Genomic DNA, 24,860 nt, shown 5'->3' on the forward strand with positions numbered 1-24,860 from the left:
GTGCTGGCCTCACCAAGCAGATAGAGCAGCAGCAAGCAGAGGCTGCTGTGATCCCAGAATTTAATTTCTATAATACCTTTTATTACTGTATAAACTTTTAGTATAACAAAATCATTTTACCAATCACTGTTTCTACTCAAATTTTTCATTAACCTCTCTTATTCACATTCATTGCACCACTATTTTTTACTCCATTATATTTAAAAGAATTGCAGTCCACATTTACAAAAAAAGCACGCTCCCCCACAATAATTCCTGTGTATGGGCCTGTGTGTATATATAGTAGCATGAACTTTTGTTAGTCTCTAAGGGTGTGTCTAGACTACATGGCTCCGTTGACGGAGCCATGTAGATTAGGCAGGCCGGCAAAGGGAAATGAAGCGGCGATTTAAATAATCGCCGCTTCATTTAAATCAAAATGGCCGCCACGCTGTGCCGATCATCTGATTGTCGGCACAGCGCGGCAGCCTAGATGGGGATCTGCCGACTCCAGAACCCTTAGTTGGCAGATCCTTTATGCCTGCAAGGGATGAGGTGTGGAGCATACTTTCAGAGGTCTTAAAAGAGTAAGACTTTGATACAGAAACTACAGAATTTGAACCACCAAGGAAGAAAATCAATCTTCTGCTGGTAGCATCTGTCTCTAATGATAAAAATGTTTTGAATTGTTATTGAGCCTAACAACTCATCAGGCATGGACACGTCTTCTGGAATGGTGGTTAAAACATGAAGGGGTATACGAATCTTTACTGCATCTAGCATGTAAATATCTTGTGACACTGGCTAGGACAGGGCCATGTGAATGTGTATTTTCTCTTTCAGTTGATATGAAAACAAGAAGCAGGCAGCATTATCTCCTGCAAATGTACCCAAACTTGTTTGTCTGAATGATTGTCTGAACAAGTAGGACTGAGTGGCCATGAAGATTCTAAAGTTTTGCATTGCTTTATTTTTTAATGCAGTTTTTTGTATTTAATAAGTTCAGCTTTCATGATAAAGATATTACACTACAGTGCTTGTAATGGAGGAATTTAAATATATATTTTTTACAGTGCAAATATTTGTCATCAAAAGTAAATATAAAGTGAGCACTATGTATTTTGTATTCTGTATTGTAATTGAAATCAATATATTTGAAAATGTAGAAAACATCCAAAACATTTAAATAAATGGTATTCTATTATTGTTTTAATTGTGCAATTAATCGCACAATTAATTGTGATTTTAATGACACTATTAATCGCAGTTAATTTTTAATCACTTGAGAGCCCTAAAAATAATATCGTCAATAAAAGAGAACAGAGCAATCTGAAATGACTAATAGCTGTTTTAACTATTGTGGCACCAATGACAGATAATTCCTGGATAGCTTTACTGCTTATTATAAATAAGCATTAAAAGTTGTTTACATAGTCTCAGTATAAATAACCTTGACACTTTGTTGAGGGGAGACTCAGACTTAGGTTGGCATTATTTCAAGGACAGTTTTCTGCTTGAGTACTCGAAGCTTATCTGCCTCCCCTGTGCTCTCTCATGTTCAGCTATGTCTGATAGAGTGCTGCAGGTTATGATGTGCTCAGAGGTTCTAGCTATACTATAAAGAGTGTTATTTAAATTTAATGAATTAAATAAAATAACAATAATACTAAAACTGCTTTTTCAATCCAAGGATTTTTTTTTCTTATTGGCAAGGAAAAATTCTAAATGAGGTCAATGTTTGAATCAGTTTTTAGCACAGAGTCATTTAATAGAAAGTGTAGTGTTTTCATTCATTGTAAGTAGTTTTTTTTTTTGTTTGTTTGTTTTTTAAAGAAAATTGTCCTCTGGTATTTAAAAAATGTTTTTTTCCCCATTTGGATTTCTCATTTTTGGGGTAACCATTACATTTCCATAATTATTATAAGACCTATATTTTAGCTGTCTACATAAGCTGTTGATATGGCCCTCATTATTGTAATACCTGAGCACCTCACAATCTTTAATGTATTTATCTTCATATCACCCCTGTGGGGCATGGAAGTGTCATTCCTCCATTTCACTGTTTCAATTTTCCACCAGTAATTGCCCAAGGTCACACAGGGAGAGTAGGGAAATGATCCCAGGAATCCTAGGCCCTAACCCACTGCCCTTTTTGTGCCATTGTCATTCCTCTTCTAACATTTAATTAGATAGGTCCACATTCACTTCAGTAGAATTACTCACTTGTGTGAGTCAAGCAGGATGTAGCAGTTTTCCAGACAAGATGTCTAAAGCAGTGGTCATAAGCATTTATGGAAGATTTTATGGAGTCTGAGATGCATCGTGGCATTTTAAATATCCCACTGTAGATGTAGGAAAGAAACATGGCAGACCATTAATATTAGTGTTTGCTCCCTAATATAATCTGTAATGTTCAAAATTAGGTGATACAACATCACCCATCTCTAGTTGAGAGAGAGAATTTCTGAAAGTACAAAAGAGAAATTACCTTAAAATATCATTTTTCTCTCTTTTTCCCTTCATTTGAAAACAGAAAAAAAAATCAGGTTCTGGTTGCAAAAAGAAGGTAGTAATTCATTGCTCATTCCTGGGTACAGGTTTAACTCCTGCTATGATCTAATTCTATCACGATTTTGTGCCTGGGATTTCAAAACATATGGTATCACAGGAGTGAAAATAAATCGCATCTTTCGCGTGCACAACCGTATTCTGAGGATGATATTTGAGGAGAAGTTCCAAATGTTTTTGGATAAAGAAGAAGTTTTAAATGAAACAGAGTGAGTAGATGATGTAAGGACAATTATAGAGAAGCAGTTTATATTTCTTGTGTGAAGCAATACGAACTTTGTGGTTTTAAGTAATATATTTTACAGAGCAACATACAAATTTGCATGAGTAAGCACTTTGGTCATTTGTTCCTAATAAGTCTGTGAATTTAGTTAGTATACATGTGAATGGCCAGATTATTTTTTTTAAGGAAAGAAGAAATGTAGTGGAAAGAGGAAAAACATACACATGTATGCATCTGTACTAAATACACATATCAGTAGTGACTATGTAGATATCTAGTTGCGCATTCACCCTGTGGATTTGTACTGTTAAGCAAAGGAATTATTTTCCCAAGAATTCAGCCACACAGATAATACTAAGCCATTTTATTAGCAGTGCATTAGGGAGGACTCAACAGCAGCTTCCAAAGAATTATCAGGAGTACAAGTCTTATACAGATGGTCCCCGACTTACGAACGCATCGGCGTACGACCATCCGCACTTATGACCAATCTCCCATTCAGCTGGTCCCCGACTTACAAACGATGATCTGTGCTTACGAACAGCGCGATCCTATTTAAATGATTGGGGTCAGACTTACGAACAGATTGAGTTACTACCAAGTGTTTGGTAGGTAACTCATTTGTAAGTCAGGGACTATCTGTATATCAGTTACATACATCATGCATATCATTAAACCAGCTACAACTAGTTCATTAGTTCTTTGTTCAAGAAGGAACAGATCTTTGCACAAGGATGCAGGACCAGGGTAAGCGGGGGGAGAGACTGGGGTGAACTGGTTCTGTAGATAAGAGAAGACGGAGCAGAGACAGCAAGGTTTAACAAAATAGCTTCTTGTTAACCTGTGAGAGTCCAAGAGGGGGTTACAGTTTTAACAAACTCAGTGAGACATTTTCAACAATGCTCAAGGTCTTATTGCAGCTGGGCTGTTATCTTCACTCAGGCAATTCATCTTGAGGTCCAGCACAGGAAAGCAAGGCTTTGTCCTAACAGTACGCCCCAGTGTTGGTATGTCCAAATTGCTTATACTTTAGATATATTTGGCTATTATAGTTATTCTTTCCATTGCTTCTAACCAGAAGAATTAAGACCCTAATACTGTACTGAGCTCTATGCAGGCCTTGAGTCCCTTCGTCCAAGCAGTTGGTAGTGATTATTGGAAATAAGAGTTTCTAAGATGGGATTTTTTAATATGTATGCTTTTTAATTTAAGTTTTGACAATTGTTAGAGTAATGTATACAAGACGTATGAACAACAAGGAGTCCTGTGGCACTTAGGGCATGTCTACTCTGGGGAGTTATTTCAAAATAACTTCCCTTATTTTGAAATAACAAGGTGAGCATCCACGTCATCAAGCCTGTTATTTCAAAATAATATTTCAAAAATCTTCTTCTCCTGCTTGTGAAGAAGAATAAGCTTATTTCAAAATAGTTATTTTGGGAGTTATTTCAAAATAACCTGGTAGTTATGTCTACACTAACAGATTTATTAGGGCATAACTTTCGTGGGTAAAACCCACTTCATCAGATCAATTGGCGTGGAAGTTTCAGAAGCAGGGGCATAGATAAGAAAGAAGTTGCTTGTTTTGAGGAAGCTAATCAAGTCAATGTGGAAGCACACAGCATTTGGTGTGGAGATGTGAATATACAGAGAGGGGAAATTGCTTTTGTAATGTGTTAACCAATTGAGATCCTTATTCAATCATAAATTGATAGTGTTAACTGGTTAATGCATTACAAAGGCCATTTCCCACTTCCATCCTGACTTGATTAACTTCATTAACACAAGCAACTTCTTCCATATATACTCCTGCTTCTGTAACTTCCATTCCAATACATCTCATGAAAGTGGGGAGATGGTATTAAATCATACACAATGAATAGAAACTAAAGATTGGTTTATACGGAGGTTCCCGGGGAGGGGGGGGGAAGGGGCAGGATAATTTTAATTCTACACAGGGACACTATTTCAGGATATTTCACTATTTCACTATTATCCCAAAATAGCGTTCTGCACATCTTAATGGCAGGCCTGTTCCTTGGAAACACGTTCGAACTAACAGCTCACTGGGAATTCTATGCGTGGAGTGATAGCGTGATCAGGCACTAAAGCTTTAGAAATTAGGTTTCTCTAGTGATTATCCATGTTGATTGCACTTTCAGTAAATGTACATGTAAGATAGGATTATTTTAGCCAGCAAGTATCCAAAAAAGCTGTGCCTGCAGCCTAGAAATCTTGCGCCCACCCATACCTCAGTTTGTTCTTATCACCCATAGCTGAGAGATGGATCACCTGCAGTAGCCTCTTCTCTGTACAGTTTGTGACTTTACTGCTATTTTCTGTGCATATGGGCTGCGACTAGACTGGCATGATTTTGCGTAAATACTTTTAACGGAAAAGTTTTTCTGTTAAAAGAATTTGCGCAAGAGAGCATCTATACTGGCATGTGCCTTTGCGCAAAAGATTTGCTTTTGCACAAAAGCATCCGTGCCAGTGTAGACGCTCTCTTGCGCAAGAAAGCGCCGATGGCCATTTTAGCCATTGGGCTTTCTTGCGCAAGAAATTAACATTGCTGTCTACACTGGCCCTCTTGCGCAAGAATACTTGCGCAAGAGGGCTTATCCCTGAGCGAGAGCATCAGAGTATTTGCGCAAGAACCACTGATTTTGTACATTACAAAGTCAGTGTTCTCGTGCAAATACTCGCAGCCAGTGTAGATAGGCGGCGAGATTTTGTACAAAATCATGCCAGTCTAGACGCAGCCCCAAAGAGTTAGATAGTGATCTTGTATAATGTAGTGGTATGTCTTTTTTATGTTTCTTAGGGCGTGTCTACACGGCACCATTATTTCGAGATAACTAGCGTTAATTCAGAATAACAATGCGAGTGTCTACACAGCCATTCTGTTATTTCATAATGATTTAGAAATAATGGACGGCTTATTCTGAAATATGTAAACCTCATTCTACAAGGAATAACGCCTGTTCCGAAATAGCCATTTCAAAATAAGGCGTGTGTAGACACTCCACGGCTGCTATTTCAAAATAGCCCCACGCCATGGCCAGCCTAAGTTATTCCTCCCTAGTGCCTTCTGGGGCCACAAATCCAGATAGCACATCTACATTAGGGAAGCCTGCCTCAGACTTATTATGAGGCTCCCCTGCAGCGTAGATGTGCTATTTTGAAATAAGCTATTTCATAATAACTATTCTGGAATAGCTTATTTTGAAATAAGCATCTGTTGTAGATGTACCCTTTCTGTGTGCTCTCTCTCACTCTATTTATTTTTATTTTTTTTGTATATGTAAGAAAAACCTTGCATTAGTGTGAGGGGACTTCCTGGTATCAAGATTTAGACATCAGAAGTGAAGTCCTTGGAGTTCAAAACTTGCCTCTCCTATGATGCAGCTACTCAGTCTTAACTATGTTCTCCAGTAGTGCTCAATAAGATCTTCAGAGTTAGAGAAAGAGGGCCTAGTAGGCCTTAGCAGGTTTCCTCCATCAGTGTACTTGAAACTGTGGTTCATCGCCAAATTCCCAAGTTCTCTCTTCAGAGAAACTCATCTACTGAAACAAAGAGCAGCTAAGTCTTCTTCCACTCAGTCATCTGAAAGGGAAAGGAAGGAACATTGTTCTCAGGTTGAGTACTGGTGTAAGTTGCTCCCCTTGGGACCAAGTGAAAAGAGTCATAGACCTCCTCAAACTCCTCTCAGCTCAGTTCCCAATAGTATTACATAACTTTCCCTCTCAGAATGAAGGACAGATCTTATTCTAGACCCAGCATTATTCTGTCCAACAGCATGGAGGCTGACTGGTTAACTACCATCAACAGGAGCTGAATAGCTAATGTCTAGAATACACTGGTGCATAGCAGAAAGATTCTACTAGACTGACTTGTGCAGAAGAATGCAAGATGCTTTATTTAGGCACCAGAGTTCCACTTGTCTCCTTTAGAAAACTTGATTCCTGCTGTTCTGGACTATCTGCTGTCCCTAAGCATTCAGGACCATACATCAGCTTTATAAGAATATGTTTAGCAGCTACATCTCCTGGCCAGGATCACACCATATTTTCCCACCCTACAGTTGGTAAACTGGTCACACCCTTGCTCATGTATTTCCTTCAGTTTGGGAGCTCCCTCTTCTCTATGACCTTTATATAGTCTTAGCCGGGTTACTGGGACCTCCTTTTGAGCTCCTAGAATCTCTCTCATTATATCACCTGTCTTTTAACATAAGATTTTTTACTTTCTATTCCATCAATGTGATGGGTAGGAAAGATTCAGCACTCATGGCTGGTACATCTTTCATGCTGTTACATAAAGACACATTGATCCTTAGGTCTCACCCACAGTTTGCCAAAGATTTCAGATGTACATCTGAATGACGTGAATCACTTATCCGTTTTCTTTTCCAAGTATTGCTCTAACCAAGGGATATCTAATTGTATTAGATTATGCTATGAGCTAGCTAGAGCAGATCCACTCAGGCAGGTGAGAGCCCCTTTTGGCAGGGCTCAGGCACTTTTATGTTGATGGTATGAAAAGTGTGTTAGTTTCAGAAATGTGCAGGGTAGCTATGTAGGGACCAGTCCTTGTTTTGTCCCACCACTATTCCTTAGTTTAGGTCTCAGAATGCCAATTTTGGCACTGATATCCTATAATCATGAGTCTGATTGTGAAATCACTGCTTGCTAGTCACCAGAAGTGTCATCCACGTGGACACTCACTCGAAGATGGATGAACAGTTATTTCTCTTATAGAAACTGTAGTTCTTTGAGATGTTTTGTCCACATGGATTCCACTATCCAGTCTACTTCCCTGCTGCTACAGTAAGCTTGCCAAGGATCTCCAGCAAGAGAAGTAAGAAAGAATTTGATATTTGAAATGCAAAAAAAGGGTAGATTTTTGAGGGGGCAAAGGAAATGGAGAGCACCCTTCTACACTAAAGGACACAAACACTCCTTTTATTATTCAGTTGACCTTTAGTGTTCACCAGATATTGCACGCTGAATAACAAGAAGTTATTTATATTTCTTATGTAAGTGGATGGATGCCTTAATTGCAATCCAACTAACTCTTCGGGTATGTCTACACTACTCAGAAGATTGAAGCTGCCACTGTCGATCTTCCAGGGTTCAAATTAGCAGGTCTAGTGAAGACAGGTTAATTCGAACTGAGAGGGGAATTCTGGTTGATGTCAGAAGTCTTTCTTCCACAAGGAGTAAGTGAAGTTAAAGAAAGAGTGTTCAAATTCCACTACGCAATTAATGTATCTATAGCATAGACATACCCTTAGGCTACGTCTATATTGGCACCCTTTTCCGGAAAAGGGATGCTAATGAGACACTTCGGAATTGCAAATTCCGCGGGGATTTAAATATCCCCCGCGGCATTTGCATGAACATGGCTGCCGCTTTTTTCCGGCTCGGCGTTTTGCCGGAGAAAAGCGCCAGTCTAGACGGGATCTTGCGGAAAATAAACCCTTTTCCGCAAGATCCCTTATTCCATAGGACCTCCCGTAGGAATAAGGGATCTTCTGGAAAAGGGTTTATTTTCCGCAAGATCCCATCTAGACTGGCGCTTTTCTCCGGCAAAACCCCAGAGCCGGAAAAAAGCGGCAGCCATGTTCATGCAAATGCCGCAGGGGGTATTTAAATCCCCGCGGAATTTGCAATTCCGAAGTGTCTCATTAGCATCCGTTTTCCGGAAAAGGGTGCCAATGTAGACACAGCCCCAGTGAACATTATATAAAGAACTTACTTCATTTAGGCTGCGTACTGTTTTTGAAACAGAAACACTGAAATATTTTCCTGCTTCTTATTCTTGTTATGGAACTCCAGGAAGATGCTAGAATGTCTCTTTTATGTGTTTGACCCACACATGCCAGTTAAGAAAAAGCAAATACTACAAGTGCTTGAGGATGGGTTCCAGGCAGTGGAAGAGCACAAGGTGAGATCAAGTCTGCACAGCTATGGGTTAGTAGTGGATAACCCAGCTCACCGTGGCTTAAATAGTGTGGCTCTCCTTTCCCCTCTTTTTCCTTCTGTCCTTAACCCTTGTCCCACTCATCTGTCCCCTTTTTCTCCCTTTATTCTTGACCTTCCTCCTGTTGTCTCCACTTCCTTCTTTGCTTTGTCCCGCATGGCACAAGAATGATCAGTGCTTTGAAACTTGCTTTCAGCGCCCCTTTTCCTGCCTTTTTTCCCCCTTCTTTTTTCCTTGCTCCCTTGCTTTCCATTTCACAGTTTTACTCCTCACTCATCAAGAATAGTCAATGCCCCCATTGTTGATGGAGGCCTCAGAACTAATTCCTACCCTTCACCTCAGGTGCCAGATTCTTTGCCTCCAGCAGTGTAACAAGTTAGCAATTGAGTTTCTACCAATCTGTTTGTCTTATAATTTATCTAGAACATTTACTGGGGGTAGTCTGGATCCTTAACTGAAAAAAGCATTTTTTTTCTTAATTTAAATCATTGTTATGTGGTAGGGCTGGAGATGAGGGATTCAGTATGCGGGCTGCCTCGGGGAGAGAAGACAACCCCAGCCCTCTGTCAAGGCAGCATCTTGGGGCCAGGTCACCTGCCCATGGCTGCTACAGCTGAAGCAAGTACAGCCAGGAGAGGGGGTGCATTTTGTGGAAACCATTTTCATAGTTAGCTAGAAGCCATCTTGTATAACAGAAACCATTTCAGCTTCTTGCTTCTGCATGTACACCAGTGAGTGAACTTTCTCTTGCCCCAGGTCAGGGGCCTGCAAGATGAGCTACTGGAATGTGTTAATTGAGCTGGTTAAGAAGGGAGCCTCACTCCCTAGTACCTGCTCACTATCTTGCTGATAACAGTTTTGCTTTTTTAAGTTTAATTGATGATTTCTGTAATTGGATTCTCTGACGTCAGACTTGTTTGGTTAAGGGTATAAAGATACTAGGATTGTTTATATTAGCAGCCTTACTGGGCCCGGCTCTGCTGGGACCACGTTTGGCTCACTTTGTGCTTTATTGATCAATAAAGCTGTTTGTTAGCTGCCTAATCACAGAGAAGCTTGTTTTGCTTCAACAATATCCCCTGGCTGGGGGAGATAGACAGACACACAAACTCTGAAAAATCATAGAACACTAGACCTGGAAGAGACCTCGAGAAGTCATCAAGTCCAGATCCCTGCCCTCTCAGCAGGAGCCAGTACCATCTAGACCATCCTTGATAGATGTCTGTCTAATCTGCTCTTAAATATCTCCGGAGATGGAGATTCCGCAACCTCCCTAGGCAACTTATTCTAGTGTTTAACTACCCTGACAATTAGGAAGTTTTTCCTAATGTCCAACCTAAACCTCCTTTGCTGCAGTTTAAGTCCATTGCTTCTTGTCCTATCTTCAGAAGCCAAGGAGAACAATTTTTCTCCTTCCTCTTTGTGACACTCTTTTAGATACATGGAAAGTGCTATCATGTCCCTTCTCAGTCTTCTCCTTTCCAAACTAATCAAGTCCAATTCTTTCAGTCTTCCTTCATAGGTCATGTTCTCTAGTCCTTTAATCGTTCTTGTTGCTCTTCTCTGGACCTTCTCTAATTTCTCCACACCTTTCTTGAAATGTGATGCCCAGAACTGGACACATACTCCAATTGAGGCCTAATCAGCACAGAGTAGAGCGGAAGAATGACTTCTCGTGTCTTGCTCACAACTCACCTGTTAATGCATCCCAGAAATCATGTTTGCTTTTTTTGCAACAGTGTCACATTGTTGACTAATATTTAGTTTGCGGTCCACTATGACGCCTAGATCCCTTTCTGCAGTACTTCTTCCTAGACAGTCACTTCCCATTCTGTATGTGTGAAACTGATTGTTCCTTCCTATGTGGTGTACTTTGCATTTGTCCATATTAAACTTCATCCTATTTACATCAGACCATTTCTCCAGTTTGTCCAGATCATTTTGAATTATGACGCCATCCTCCAAAGTAGTTGCAACCCCTCCCAGCTTCATATCATCTGCAAACTTAATAAGCGTACTCTCTATGCCAATATCTAAATCGCTGATGAAGATATTGAACAGAACCGGACCCAAACCCCTGCGGAACCCCCACTTGTTATGCCCTTCCAGCAAGATTCCAGCACAGAAGTTAAACTGACTGGCCTGTAGTTTCCTGGGTTGTTCTTATTTCCCCTTTTATAGATGGGCACTATATTTGCCCTTTTCCAGTCTTCTGGAATCTCTCCTGTCTTCCGTGATTTTTCAAAGATGATAGCTAAAGGCTCAGATACCGCCTCAGGTTTAATGCTGATAATCAGTTGCTGGAATGTTCCGGCAGCCTTGAAAGAACTCTTCTTGCAATCTGAGCTAAAGGGCAGAGCTTAGCTTTGGAGCCTACAACAAAAACATTGGGCTGTCTTGAATGCCACACATAAGGATCATTATCCCTTTAGTGATGAATGAGGAAAGAAGCTGCTAATACAGAATTAACAGGTAAAAATTTCTCATTCTGACCCTTGAAAATTGTAGAGAGATGAAATAGGACAGCCTTCCAGCTTTCTTTTCCACAGCATCCTCATTTTGCCTGCCTTACCAATACCATGCCTTTCCCTGTTTTTCTGTTTTGTGAAGACCTTAAGTAGTGGTATTGTATCTTTGGGAAAAGCCTGCTCTTTGCCATTTCCCTCTCTGCTTTTTTGTTATAGAAAGTGGAAGTTCTCAAAGGCACCAGTTAGAGTTGCCTCTCCCATTGTGTTAGGTGCTGTTCAGAATTAAAGAAAAATATGATTCCTCTGTGTTTAGAATCTAATTTTCTTTGCTCCTTCTCTTATCCTGACTAGATTGTGATATCATAAACAAATAAACCTTCCTTTCCCTTTTACTCCTCTCCCCTTCCACTCGTCTCCCCTTCCTTAATTCATTTGCATCTGGTAAAGCTGCTTGGTAAGGATATATGTCTTGACATTTTTACAGGGGGTGTTTGTCAAATAAAGATACTTAGACTTTACTTTTATCCTTGCAGCTTTTAAGAAGAGACGCTGTCCTCCTCTCTAACAGTCTAAGTGTCTGTGAACGTCCCAGAATAGAATTTTTGCTGCAACAAACCAAGGATGAATGTAAAAATAGCAATGATCTTGAGGAATCATTCATACATGGTAATGTAATACCTTGGAAAGGTGGTTTCAAACCTCACTGATAGTTGTAAGGCTCATTTTATAAGTCAGTGCAAAGTGTTTTATCTTGTGAGTACAAGAAAGTCTTGTAAATACAGTAGATTGTTGTGACAAAACATACGGGTCTTTTTGTGAAGGGATCCTGAAGACTTGCTCCAATCTAACCACGTGCCCTTTCTATTAGGAAACCCCACCAAGACATATGATGGCCTGGAGCTAACTCCCAGGCAGGTTCAGAGGCAACTAAGAGAGCACTCCCATCTGGAAGCTAATTAGATGAAGCTTAACCTTTCTAGGCTCAAAAGAAGAGGGAGTTAGGGGAAAAATAGAGGGCTTGTGTTAATATGAAGCCACGACAGGGCACTCTGAGGGAACAGTCATCAATGACATGATGTATCAATCCTTCACCAGTACAAAAGTGGGTAAGAATCTTCTTTAGGCTAGAGAAGTGCCTCTGAGCCAGGTCTGCAAGTCATGCCAGGAGTGAAAATGTTTAAAAAGAGTGGACAGCATTGGAAGAAAGCTGTTCGTTAAGCTTCCCAGCTTCCAGAAAGAAGCCTGATAGCTGTCGGAGCCTCTGCCCTCACTAAAAGGAAGCATAAGTTCACTGCTAAAAGGGAGAAGAGATTGTATCCCATACCTTGTGCTGAAGGGACTGGACCATGGTTTCCCCCAGGGTCTCTTTGAAGAGAGGCCAGTATCCTGGCTAGAACTGCTTTTAGGTGTGGTCTTTTTTATTTTTCCCTTTATTTAGCTTCTTTTGCTGACTTTGAATAAGCGACAAGGAGTCCTGTGGCATCTTATAGACTAACAGATTTATTGGAGCATAAGCTTTCGTGGGCAAAGACACGCTTCGTCAAATGCTCCTGACGAAGTGAGTCTTTGCCCATGAAAGCTTATGCTCCAATAAATCTGTTACTCTATAAGGTGCCACAGGACTCATCGTCACTTTTACAGATTCAGACTAACATGGCTACCTCTCTGATACTTGACTTTGAATAGTTTCTTTGTTTCACTTGAGACTGAAAGGGGGAGAAATAGCCAAGACCTTGACCAGAAGGCTAAAAAGCTGACCACTGCTAGACTGACTGAACAATCCTATTAGACGGTCTGGACTGGTGTGAAGGAACATCAAAAGGGTGATCTGTTAAGGACAGATTCCTCCCACCATCTTCTTTTATACTTGTACTTCTGAGTTTACTGCTTAGAATCTTAGCCCAATGCTACTGTTTTGGTAATACATTATCAGAAGTATATTTTGAGAAGAAAGACTTATTAGATCATTAATCTGCTAGGCCAGAGGGTAGTCTCCTGATGTTCTGGCCAACTTGATACAATCTATTTTAGTTCCCTGTGTTTATACTGGATTTGTCTTATCATTAATCGTCTTTTCTTTCCATTCTTAGGGAAACTCATAATTGCAAAAGTTTTTCTTGGACGTAGTGTTCCAGCTCGTGAAAGAGATCCCATCCATCAAATCAACTATCCAGGAGCTAATTCAGTGTTCAGGCCTCAGAAACATTTACCAAGTGGTACATCTAGAACTGCTGAGGGTACTGTATCTATAGGCTGTTCTTAGCACCAAGTGAAGGTTGTGTCAGGGTTGTATTCTAAGCCCTGTCTTTCATACGTTTAGGAGCCTGTCGTGGAATTTTGGTTCTTATAGGAACTCAGAATATTGTCTTGACCCAGTCCAAGTGCATGGTGTTTCGAAGTAATGTTAATGAGGATAATAAAAGATGTTCACTGTTTTAATGATTACTAATGGTAGTTTAATTCACACAGAGTTTTCAAAGGAAAGCATGAAGAACCAGATTGTGCTTTTCCACCACTAGTAAGTCTGTGTGTGTGTGTCCATGTATACATACCTCAGTGGAGATGGAACACCTTCATCATTAAAATCCCCAAGTCATCTCTGCTTGAGCAGAAGGAGAATTCCTTTAATGCTAAGACATATGCTGTATTGTGTTCAGAGGGAGTCATGATCACTTGCACTATCTGTGTACTACATATAATGTGAACAGTACAAAAATCTTTGGCCAATCCTGCTTGCTTCATGAGGCTGACCAACTTTGCAGGAAATTACAGAGTGGGAACAAAGCCATGGTTTTACCTCTTCCCTGTCCATTCAGGGGAATTTGCAGTCATTGGAATATCAGAAAGGAGCAATCCCATTGTTTATGTGCAGGGGATGTGATTATATCTGTCCTTCTGTGCACAGGTGATTGTACCATGAAATAATCTAGGTTTGGGTAACAGTACAGTGTAGCAGTCTGTGCGATGGGGGCCTAAGCAAAGTTCCCTTTTCAATCATGCTGCCATGCAGAACAGCTGCAGTTCTTTCCTTGGCTCCCTCCTCACTTCGGAGGGGAAATGATCTGTCTGGCCTGGGCCAGGAAAATATTTCTTCTGGAATATTGGGGATGGGGGCAGAGAATAGAGCCAAATCTCTTGCCCAATCCACACACCTCTGCTTGCCCACTCTTCCAACCAGCACAAGAGTGAGTAATGGCCCCAGAGAGGTTACCTCCCACTTATTCAGGAACCTGTCAGCTGTGCTGCTTACCTTACTGCCCTCCCAGAATATGTAGCGCAAGAACAAAGGTGTGAAGTAAGATTTTTAGACATTGCAACAAGGCTCCTAAATGTTTGTTCATTACAACCTGCAATGAACATGGAACAATCTTCTGTTTATTCCTTCCACTTATGTTTATATCTTTTCTTTTGCTGTAGAAATGTATTCTTCCATGGAGCATAGAAACTGTGGCTGCCACCATCGACAGTGTGAGTGGTTTGTGTTTGATCATGAGCTGGTCTTGCCTGAATACTTCGTTGAATTTGAGTACACTACATTGGTATGAACTTTGTTTTCTCTAATAGGATGTTAGAGGGTAAGATCTTGTTACCTTAAAAAATATTCTCACTGGAGACCACCCAGAGTTACACTAGTAGGGGTTTATTTCCACTAGGTAGAACTAAAGAGGAGAAAGCAGCCACCAAAGGTTTAAGCTGAAGAAGATAGAACTCTCTCTCTCTCACATACACATACACATAGACAAGCAAGCAAGTACACACCCCTCCATTCACTCACTCATTCACACCCGTTCATTCCTGCCCTCAGGCACTCACACACTTATACAGACATATGGGTTGCAGAAGGAGCCAAGGCATGTGGATCCTGAAGGGTCTGTCTGCTCATCATGGCTGGGGAAGCTGGTCAGGAGAGAGAGACACTGGAGAGGAGCCTCTCAGGAGCAGGGGAAGGAAAAAGAGAGTCTCACATGTGCTTCTTCTCTTTATATAGTGTCTGAATGGCTCCTGTGACTCATTCACCTTGTCATCAGGGAGCATGCCCAGACTTCCCTTTATCCAGCAGAGAGCATGCCCAGACTGTGATGACTCATTGCCATGTGGTCCATTGTTGCAAGCCTTCTTCAAACACACTCACACTCTCTCTCCATTCACTCAGGGGAGAATGCAGCTTAGGGGAAGTTACAAGCAAGGTGGCTGCATGTTACAAAGGTTACAAAGTTGCAGTTTACAGTAAGTTTGAGAGTTACACAGATTGCAAAGATTGATAAGGATCATAATAAGTTAGTTTAAATCCTTAGACCTTACGGTTTGGTGTAGCTTTAGAAAATCCATGTATATAAATCTAGTGAGCTCAGGCGGAGGCTTTTTTATGCAACAGATCTCAAATATTAAGAGAAAAACAGCTAGTTGAAATTATTCCTCCTCTCACATTATCTGATATGATCTAAGTTCAAGGTTCTGTCCCCTCCAACTGTCTAAAAAGCCTAATAAAATTCCCATTGATGTGAATGAGAAACTTTCATATATTGCAATGAGAGTTAGCTCAGACTCTTATTTTGTAACATTATCAAGTGTGGCAGGAAAGACGCAGAGACTTAAACGAACCCTTGGCAGTGCAATGATGCACAATTGAAAATTAGCTCCTCCCTCCCTCCCTAAATGTGCCATCCTTTGAGGTCATGACACACTAGAATGAATGAAATTTGATAGTGCTCAAAACCTTGCTTCATGGAATCCTTAATTTTTTATTGTATTTTGTTTCAATGTGTGATGTATATAGTTTTGAAGCATGCATAGATATTCTGCTACTGGTTGGGGTCCTGACCAGGATTTTTCTCAGTTAAAAAAGCTTTTATGTTAATGTTTATAAGCTACATAGTGGACAGGCCTTGTGGTTTTGTGGCTGGGTAATTTGCTGCCATCGTGCAGGGGTCTCAGCTCAGATCTAGACCTTCGCTACCTGGCAAAAGCAGGGTGTGTGGCAAAAGTAGAGTATTCAGCTCCTGGGGAAGATTTGCCCTTTCAGTCACATTTGAGCAGGCCACTGCAAAAACAATTGCAGTAGTGATGGGCTCTGGTGAGTCTGCAGCTAGCTCTCCTTCACTGGAAAGTTAACTATTTCAGTGCTTGGACTTTGGGGGTTTGAATAAAGAAGCAGATGTCTGTTGTCTTCAGTATAAGTTCTCTGTGGGTGTATCTACACTGTACGCTTATTTCAACATAAGCTATTCTGGAATACCTATTCTGAAATAGCTTATTTTGAAATAGCACGTCTACCCTGCAGGGAAACCTCAAAATTAGTCAGAGGCAGGCTTCTCTAATGTAGATGTGCTTTCTCGATTTAGAGCCCCAGGAGACATGGGGGAGGAATAACTTAGAATGGCTCTGGTGAGGGGCTATTTTGAAATAGTAGCAGTGAAGCTTCTACACACGCCTTATTTCAAAATAGCTATTTCGGAATAGGTGTTATTCCTCATAGAATGAGGTTTACAGATTTTGGAATAAGCTGTCTGTTATTTCAAAATTACTGTATTTCAAAATAATGGAATGGCTGTGTAGACACTTGCATTGTTGTTTCAACATAACACTAGTTATCTAGTGACAGGACATGGCCCATAAACTCTTTTTGTTCATAGCTTGATGAAATCTTTAAATTCTTATGCAATCAAAAGCACTGCTGTAATCTTCTGAAAGTGCTGCATTACTGAGAGTTAGGAAATCATCTTTACATTCTGTATATTTCTATGCAATTTTAAATAATTTACCTAACTTAAAATAGAAATTTACAAATATTGACAAATATTATTTTGCATAGGTCAAAGTTCAGTCCCTGTTTTCTACACTCAGCAATGTAATTGTAGAAGAAGGAAAGAAAGATACAGAAGGATTTATATTGTCTGGTGATTTGCAACATGATGATGAAGTTATGAACATGGAGCCTACAGTAAAAGCCAGACCAAAAATTGTTTGCTTGGATGAAAAGACAGTGCTTTCAGTTGCTAAGGCTAATATTTACAGTCAAATAGTGGTGAGTATAGTTTGTTACATGTACAACAGGAGAAGTTTTTTATATAACCCATATTATATTATTCACATTACCTCCTAAACCAGCCAAAGGCAGGATGGCACAAGTTAAGGCTAGCAATTGCGCTGGATCCTTGTATTGTACTTGTTTTACACTAGTGAAGGGCTTTTGGAGTAATTTGAGATCTAAAACTAGTGTGACATCAGAATAAGGTCTTCCATTCTTAAATTATGCCATTTGTTTTTCATAAAAATATAAATTACATATACTGGGCAGGATTCTGATCTTACCTTCTGTTGTATAAACTGAGAATAATGCCATTGAAATCATGTGTAAAAAAGTGTTTGTGAGCCCTGGTTAAGGCCTAAAGTGCCAGCTTTAATTGTGTGTCTTTTCTTGGCTCTATGGTTGTATCAGCGTAGTGATTGCTCTTAAAAAGATTTTGTGTCAGTTTTGACATCAGAAAAATATATATCCAGGGAAGGGGTGACTGTGGCAGTCCGTAACAATGGACAGATTTTCAATATCATTGCAACTGATGTGCTCACAAAACCCCTTATGCAAATATGCAATTAAAGGAGTTCTGCATGCATTTACATATCTAACTGCTGTTTTGCATTTGCAGTTACTATTTCTCTCTATACAAACATGATGCAGGTAGCCTGTTGAAGATTTGACCCTTCAAATGATTAAATAGTTTTGATCTCTGCTCCTGTCTCTTTGATGGAGTAGAAACAGCTCTCCCCTACCTCTGGCATTCACCCCTAACTCCCCTTCCTGAGAACTGGGCTTCAATAGATCTGGTCATCCTCTTCTCTTTTGGGTGCCATTACCCCCTTGCTGTATTCTGGGCATGGATCAGTTTCCAGCTGTCAGTCTTCCAAATCAGTCTCACCAATCAACAAGAGCTCTACTGGGGAAGGACTGGAAACTGTCCTCCCTTGATCCTACCATGATCCCTTTCAATGGGCCAATAAAAACATTTCTGAACTGAGTCTTCATCATCCCATCCTACTGTTACTTCAGAGAGAGGGGAGAGTTGAAGAACAAATATCCTTCAAAATAAACGAAATTGTAACAGGGTGGCTCCCATCTGGTCAAGTGCATGTGGCTGCAGTGTCTCAATTTAAGCCTTTCTCGGCTATTCGGCCTGGTGTGAATTGCAATCCCTTCCGGGGCATACCTCTAACGGGCCCATTCTGGTGTCCTCTGCTAGTATCCCTCTGTTTCTGTGTCTCAGTTTTTGTTTCCCTATTTGGATAGAGTGGTGGCTCTGGAGCTACCCTTACTGGTGACCGCTTCTTGCTCTTACCTCAGGGCATGTATCTCAAGTCCCAGAGTCCATAATTGCTCTCCCTATGGAGCTCTCCATGGTGCTGCATAGGGGGACATGATAGCAGCTTTCAAGTATCTAAAAGGGTGTTACAAGGAGAAGTGAGAAAAATTGTTCTCCTTGGCCTCTGAGGACAGGACAAGAAGCAATGGGCTTAAATTGCAGCAAGGAGGGTTTAGGTTGGACATTAGGAAAAACTTCCTGTCAGAGTGGTTCAACACTGGAATAAATTGCCTAGGGGGGTTGTATCTCCATCCCTGGGGATATTTAAGAGCAGGTTGGATAGACATCTATCAGGGATCATCTAGAGTTTCTAGACAGTGCTTGATCCTGCCGTGAGGACAGGGGACCGGACTTGATGATCTTTCGAGGTGCCTTCCGGTTCTAGTGTTCTGTGATTCTTAGCCTTTTTCATAATCTGTAGAATTTTACATTTACTCTTACACACTAGCAGTTGAAGCTCTTTAATGGTGAAAAACAATGATGGAGTAGCCCAGAACGTGTATGTATACTTGAAGACTTATCTGCTATAGCCTGGGTTCTTCAGGGCTCAGGGCTGGCGGTGTGTGGAGTTGCAGGCATCAGGGTAGGGCCTTGGGGATATGGGGTGGGGGAGTAGGACAAAAAGCTAGAGGTGTGGGGGTGCAAGAGTGAGGGTTGGGGGTGAGGAGGGGCTCAGGGCAGGGGGTCCCATCCAGTGGGGCTTTCTCCTCCCTCCCAGCTGCCAGGGGCCTTCTGTCTCTCCTTAGCCCCTTCCCTCAGCTGCCGGGCCTTCTCTCTCTCCTCCTCCCTGATGCTGCAGCCAAGGTCCAGCAGGGGGGGCTACATACTCGGTCTTGTACCATGTTCTTTCTCTCTATGCCCCTCCCTTTCCGTGTTAAGGAAAACAGTCACATTCTCAGCACTTCCCGTTTTCTTGCCACAACCAAACCCTGACCTTGCTTTAAGTTAGGATAAGAGAAAGCCGCCTACCACATTTGGTGGTCCTAGCTCTTGATGAGTTCTTGAACAAACAGATTCACAGACATTTTTGTCTGTCTGTCTGTATGTACTATGTATATAGTAGAGTTGTAATATTATTTTTTTACCTAGGTTCTGAATTTACATGGGAACAGCCTGTGCAAACTGCGGGACATCTCTAGACTGACAGGGCTTCGAAAACTTATTGTCAGCTTCAATGAATTTACTTGTTTAGATGATGTTTACCACTTGGTAAGAAATATTGCTCTACATTTTTAAAGAAAATTAAACTAAAGGAATATTTTAATTGAAAAAATCCTTTGTGTGTATGACTTAAATATATTTGTCAGTTGCATGGCAGCAAGCCTGATTTATTCCTAATGGTTAAAGTTCACTACTTTTGAACAGAACCTTTGTTCCTATTTGTGCTTTGTAGTAGGAAGTGTGGACTAGTAGGTAGAGCACTGGATTGGCACCTGAGTTCTATTTCTGGCTCTGCAGTCGGTCTGCTTAGTGGTCTTAGGCATGTCTTTTCGGCTCCTTTGCCTCAGTTCCCCAATCTGTAAAATGGAATAATGATACCTAGCTCCTTTTAGAGTGCTTTGAGATCTGAAGTTGGAAATTGCTCTGTAAGAGTTAGATGGTGGTTTTATTGTTATTTAGGATTCCTCTCTCTACTTCCTGCCTCCCATCCTTTGTCTTTCTTGTCTGTTTAGATTGTAAATGCTTCAGGTCAGAAACTGTTTCTTTCTATGTATGTTTATAGTGTCCACACTAATGCAAATAAATAATAATAATAATATCAAATGCAACAATTAACAACATACAACTGATTAGACTTGGAGCGGAACTCTAGCTGTGGGATAGGAAGTATGGCATTTACCTCCTGGCCACACAGTGCTGCTCTTGCAGGGTTACCATTCTAGTGTAGTGGCTAAGCACCCCTACGCAGGATTTCTGGGCCACTGACTCTGGGTGATTCTAGATCATGTGACCAAAATCATAACTTGTCTGTTTTGTATTGTTTGGGGTCAGTACAGAGTCACCCTGTCCATGAGGTATACAAGATGTGGACCCTTCAGCCACCTTCTAAAGACTCGCAGTAGATCCCACTGCTCTCAAATCGTGTGGTTGTCTGTCTCATTCTCTGACTAAAGAGGTGTACAGGGCCTTGCATGGCTGAGCACACCTGGGATGCATTTCACCCTGAAAAAGAAAACTAGAAAACTGTACTGTATTCTCAGGTAGTGGATGGATCAGGAGATGTCCAGGATGGGCTGGATTCAGATATGCCTTTAAAGGTTCGATTGCTTAACCAGACTTTTCTCTTGGCGGACTTCCTGCTGCTGGGTCAGGGGCATCTTGGGCATTGAATCTGAACAACAATGCCTTTGGTAGGAATGTCTATTAAAATCAAGTTTATTATCAAATATTTCCTTGCTATGCTTTTTTCTGTGCAATTATTGTCAAATCAGTACTGTTTTGCAGCCCAATCTGGAGTATTTTGATGCAAGCCACAACCATGTGATCACCCTGGAAGGTATTAGAGGTTTAAGCAAACTGAAGTATTTAGACCTGAGTTGGAATCAGCTGAAAAAGACTGGAGAGGAAATAAGTGTATTACGTAAACACACTTCAAACTTGCTCAGTCTTGATATCAGACATAACCCATGGCATAAGGTATGTGTCAGTGCTTAAAAGTCTCAGGAAAACCTAACCATAACAACAATTAGCCTGTATAATGCTAAATTTTGGACCTGGTTCTCATTTACATGGAGGCCCTTTTACACCACTCTCACTGTGTAAGAGGTCTTAAAGTGGGGGTATATGTAATGTATGCCCGCTGTATGGATTCTTTATGCTTTCAGAGCCCTAAGGTAACTAGAAATCAAGCCCCTTTAACTTTCTACACAGTCCTGAGCAAGGGGTTGTGCATAAGCTGCTGGAGTGGCCCCTAGAAGCCTTGTGACTCAGTGACACTACTCTGAGGAATAATGCGTCTCTTTGCTTCTAGTACAGGGGTGGTCACAAGGGTCTCCCTGGGCTGGATCTGGCCCGTCACGTGGGTGAATTTGGTCCATGGAGGCTCTGCTGCTCCCCTAGGCCAATTAAGGCCTGGGGGCGGGGGAGCGCCCGAAGCCTTCTCTGCTCTGCCCTCACCCTGAGAGCAGCACATGGCAGGGGCAGAGCGGAGAAGGCTTCACACACTCCCCAGCCCCCAGGCCTTAATTGGCCTGGGGTGGGGGAGCACGCGAAGCTTCCTCCCACCCTGCCAGGAGCATGTGGAGCTTTGAAGCGCTGCGTGCTGCTCGCAGGGCAGGGCAGGGGGGAAGAGAGCGGAGGAGACTTTGTGTGCTCCCCCGCCCCCAGGCCAGTCAGGAAAAGGCCCTTCCTTTGCCCTGCCCCAACCCTGCAAGGAGCCCACGGTACCTTGAAGTGCCATGTGCTCCTCGCAGGGTGTGAAGAAGCTTCCCCGCTCCCAGGCCCTGACTGGCCTGTAGGTGAGGGAGTGTGCCAGGCCTCTTCCAGGACATGGGTGCCTAGTGGGAAGGGGAGCAAATGGGCTCCCCCACCCCCAGACCAATAATGGTCTGGGGGTGGGTACCCCCGCCACTTTCTGTTTAGGCCCCGCCCCTTCTGGGGTAGCCTGGGGCTACTTCAAAAATTTGTGAAGTGGCCCCTGGGCAAAAATTATTGCCCAGGCCTGTTCTAGTAGGTGGCAACTTTACGGATGGTCTACACCAGCCATAAAAAATAACCTTTGCCCCCACTGCTCTTACTGAGCTCTACTGGCCAGTGAAAGAGGGGACAGGGCAGAGACAGTTTCCCTCAGTCTCAGGGAAAATGTACAATGCCAACCTTCTACTTGGTGACACACCCATTCCCCAGAGTAGCAGCATAGCTGTGCTGGCTGTGACATGGGGGAGCAATCCAAAATGTAGTACATTTCACTCCCTCTCCATCCATTCCCTGACTACTTGCGTAGTCCTCTTCCCCTGAATACTTGGAGGCCTCGTTAAAGGATGTGCATACTCTTTCTGCCATGCACAGGCACATAGTCCCCATCTACTTTATAAATATGAAATTGGTAATTATTATTCTGGTAGCTTTAATAAGTATATTTTGCAGCCAGAAATAAGGATGTTATTACTCACTTTCATTACCAGTATGATTAACCAATCTGTTTTTCTTGCACTATTTAATGGGAATTTTAAAATATTTTTCTATCATAGTTAGGATTGTAGTTCTACCTTGAGTTTAGACTGACATTTCCAAATCTCTTGAGCTTCTTTTTCACCTCCTCTGAGGTCATCAAATTCCTTGCCTGTAATAACCCTTGTAGTACTTGCAAGCCTCTGACTTGTACAGTTGGTGCTAACAACTTTGTTGTTATTGTACCACACTTAGGGTATGTCTAGACTACATGCCTCTGCCAGCAGAAGCATGTAAATTAGGCTACCCCACATAGTCAACAAAGTGGGGATTTAAATATCTCCTGCTTCATTAAAATAAAAATGGCTGCCGCGCTGTGCCGGCTCAGCTGATTGTCGGCGCAACACGGCAGTCAGACGCGGATCGGTCGGCAAGAAAAGTCTTTGCCGACCGCTCCCTTATGCTTCGTGAAATGAGATTTACAGGATCGGTCGGCAAAGGCGTTCCCTGTCAACGGACACACGTCTTGACTCGCATGCTGTGCTGACAATCAGCTGAGCTGGCACAGTGCGGCGTCCATTTTTATTTTAATGAAGCCAGGGATATTTAAATCCCCACTTCATTGACTATGTTCGGTAGCCTATTTTACATGCCTCTGTCGGCAGAGGCATATAATCTAGACGTACCTTTAATGTCCTCCATAGCTATGTAGAACTACAATCCTTCAGGGCTAGTTTTTTTTCTTATACATGCATGTAAATCCAGAGTAATTTATTGACATGGGTGCCACATTAGATCAGTGTAACCAAACCTAGCCCAAATGTATGTCATTCCTTATAGTTTTGTACAGGATGGCAAGACGTAGCCCATTCCCCTTCCTTTTCATCCATTCCCAATCCAGATGAGCAGAGAGAGCATAATAACCTTGTGGAGGCTGCTTCCCATTCTACACTGTTATCCATGATAGGCATATCTGGGACATTAAAGAGGCACATTTTATGCCCTCTTTTTTACTTCCCTGTGCAAGGAGGATGGACCACAGTCTAGTCCTTAATGTGCATAACAGGAGAGGAGAATGGATTAAAAGGAATCATATGTCCTTTTTTTATGTAGCCGTATAAATAATTTTAAAAAGTAAATCGTCTCACTTTGCTTTTTTTTTCTCCTCCAAGCCAGCCTCGTTGCGTTTGAGTGTCATTGGCCGATTAAAGGCTCTTACTCATTTAGATGGAGTCCAGATTACCGAAGCAGAGGTTGCAGCTGCTTTGTGTTTTATTGCTGGATCAAAGATTACTCAGGTTTGGTGTTCCATTTTACTGTAACTTGTAGCAAATGCAAGATCAGAAACAAGAATTGTTAGGCACAATCATACAATCTGACTTCTGTTTCAAAATTTGTATTTAATCATATTTTTAAAATCATCTAGTTTTGTTGTGTGTGTAAAAATGCCGCATTTTGCACTCTCAGCAGCTAGCTGTGAAGCAGCAGTTATTTCACAAACTTAGTTCTCACTTGGCTTCGCTGATACTGGTAATGATCATGCTACATGGTGAAAGATTTCATAATGCTAGATTTTATATCATTTTAAGGTTGTTAAAATGACTGGTTAATTTCATATCTAGTCAAAACAGGAAATTAAATATGTTTGCCAAATGAAAAAAAGGATAACTCAAGAAACAGAAAAAACTACCTAGGCTTCTGAAGGCTTGTGTACATGGTGAGTTAGTGTGCAGCAAGCTAGAGTGTGATCTGGCACACCATCTTGCCACTCACTAATTCACTGTGTGGACACTGCTATGTTATAATACAAGTCCTGGAATATGATGAAGCAATAGTGTATGCAAGTTATTGTACTGTAGAACAATATTGTACTGTAGAACCCTGGGTAACTTGCCACACTTACAAGCCTGGAGAAGGTATTTCAGATGGTGGCAAGCAAAAAAGGGGGTTAAATTAATTTACACTGTTTTTCAAAGATTTTGGCCAAGATTTCATTCTTTATTCAGGTTTTACGCTGTCTATTCTCTAGCAAACTCCCATTGACTAGAATCAAACTTTGCTGGAGTAAGGACTGATCAAACACAAAGTAAGGGCCTCACAATTTGCCCAGATCATTTTTTTTAGAGTAATACAAATTAGAAATGGATGAAATCTATTAACATATGCCA

The 24,860-nt window shown here is 41.5% G+C and overlaps 1 protein-coding gene across 9 annotated transcripts in view; it reads left to right on the forward strand.

Moving 5' to 3' along the window:
* The window catches only part of LRRC9 (leucine rich repeat containing 9), a 110,220-nt gene that overhangs the window by 31,888 nt on the left and 53,472 nt on the right, over positions 1 to 24,860 (forward strand). For all 9 annotated transcript variants that reach the window (XM_089778321.1, XM_089778324.1, XM_089778323.1 and 6 more), the window contains 9 exons: positions 2,577 to 2,756; positions 8,612 to 8,720; positions 11,758 to 11,890; positions 13,315 to 13,461; positions 14,642 to 14,763; positions 17,037 to 17,249; positions 19,672 to 19,791; positions 21,028 to 21,219; positions 23,865 to 23,990. In XM_089778321.1, the coding sequence (XP_089634447.1) occupies positions 2,577 to 2,756; positions 8,612 to 8,720; positions 11,758 to 11,890; positions 13,315 to 13,461; positions 14,642 to 14,763; positions 17,037 to 17,249; positions 19,672 to 19,791; positions 21,028 to 21,219; positions 23,865 to 23,990 (1,342 nt within the window). The remainder of the gene's footprint in view (positions 1 to 2,576; positions 2,757 to 8,611; positions 8,721 to 11,757; positions 11,891 to 13,314; positions 13,462 to 14,641; positions 14,764 to 17,036; positions 17,250 to 19,671; positions 19,792 to 21,027; positions 21,220 to 23,864; positions 23,991 to 24,860) is intronic.

This window comes from Pelodiscus sinensis, chromosome 5 (assembly GCF_052426305.1).
Source record: "Pelodiscus sinensis isolate ZL-2025 chromosome 5, ASM5242630v1, whole genome shotgun sequence".
NCBI classification, from domain to species: Eukaryota; Metazoa; Chordata; order Testudines; family Trionychidae; genus Pelodiscus; species Pelodiscus sinensis.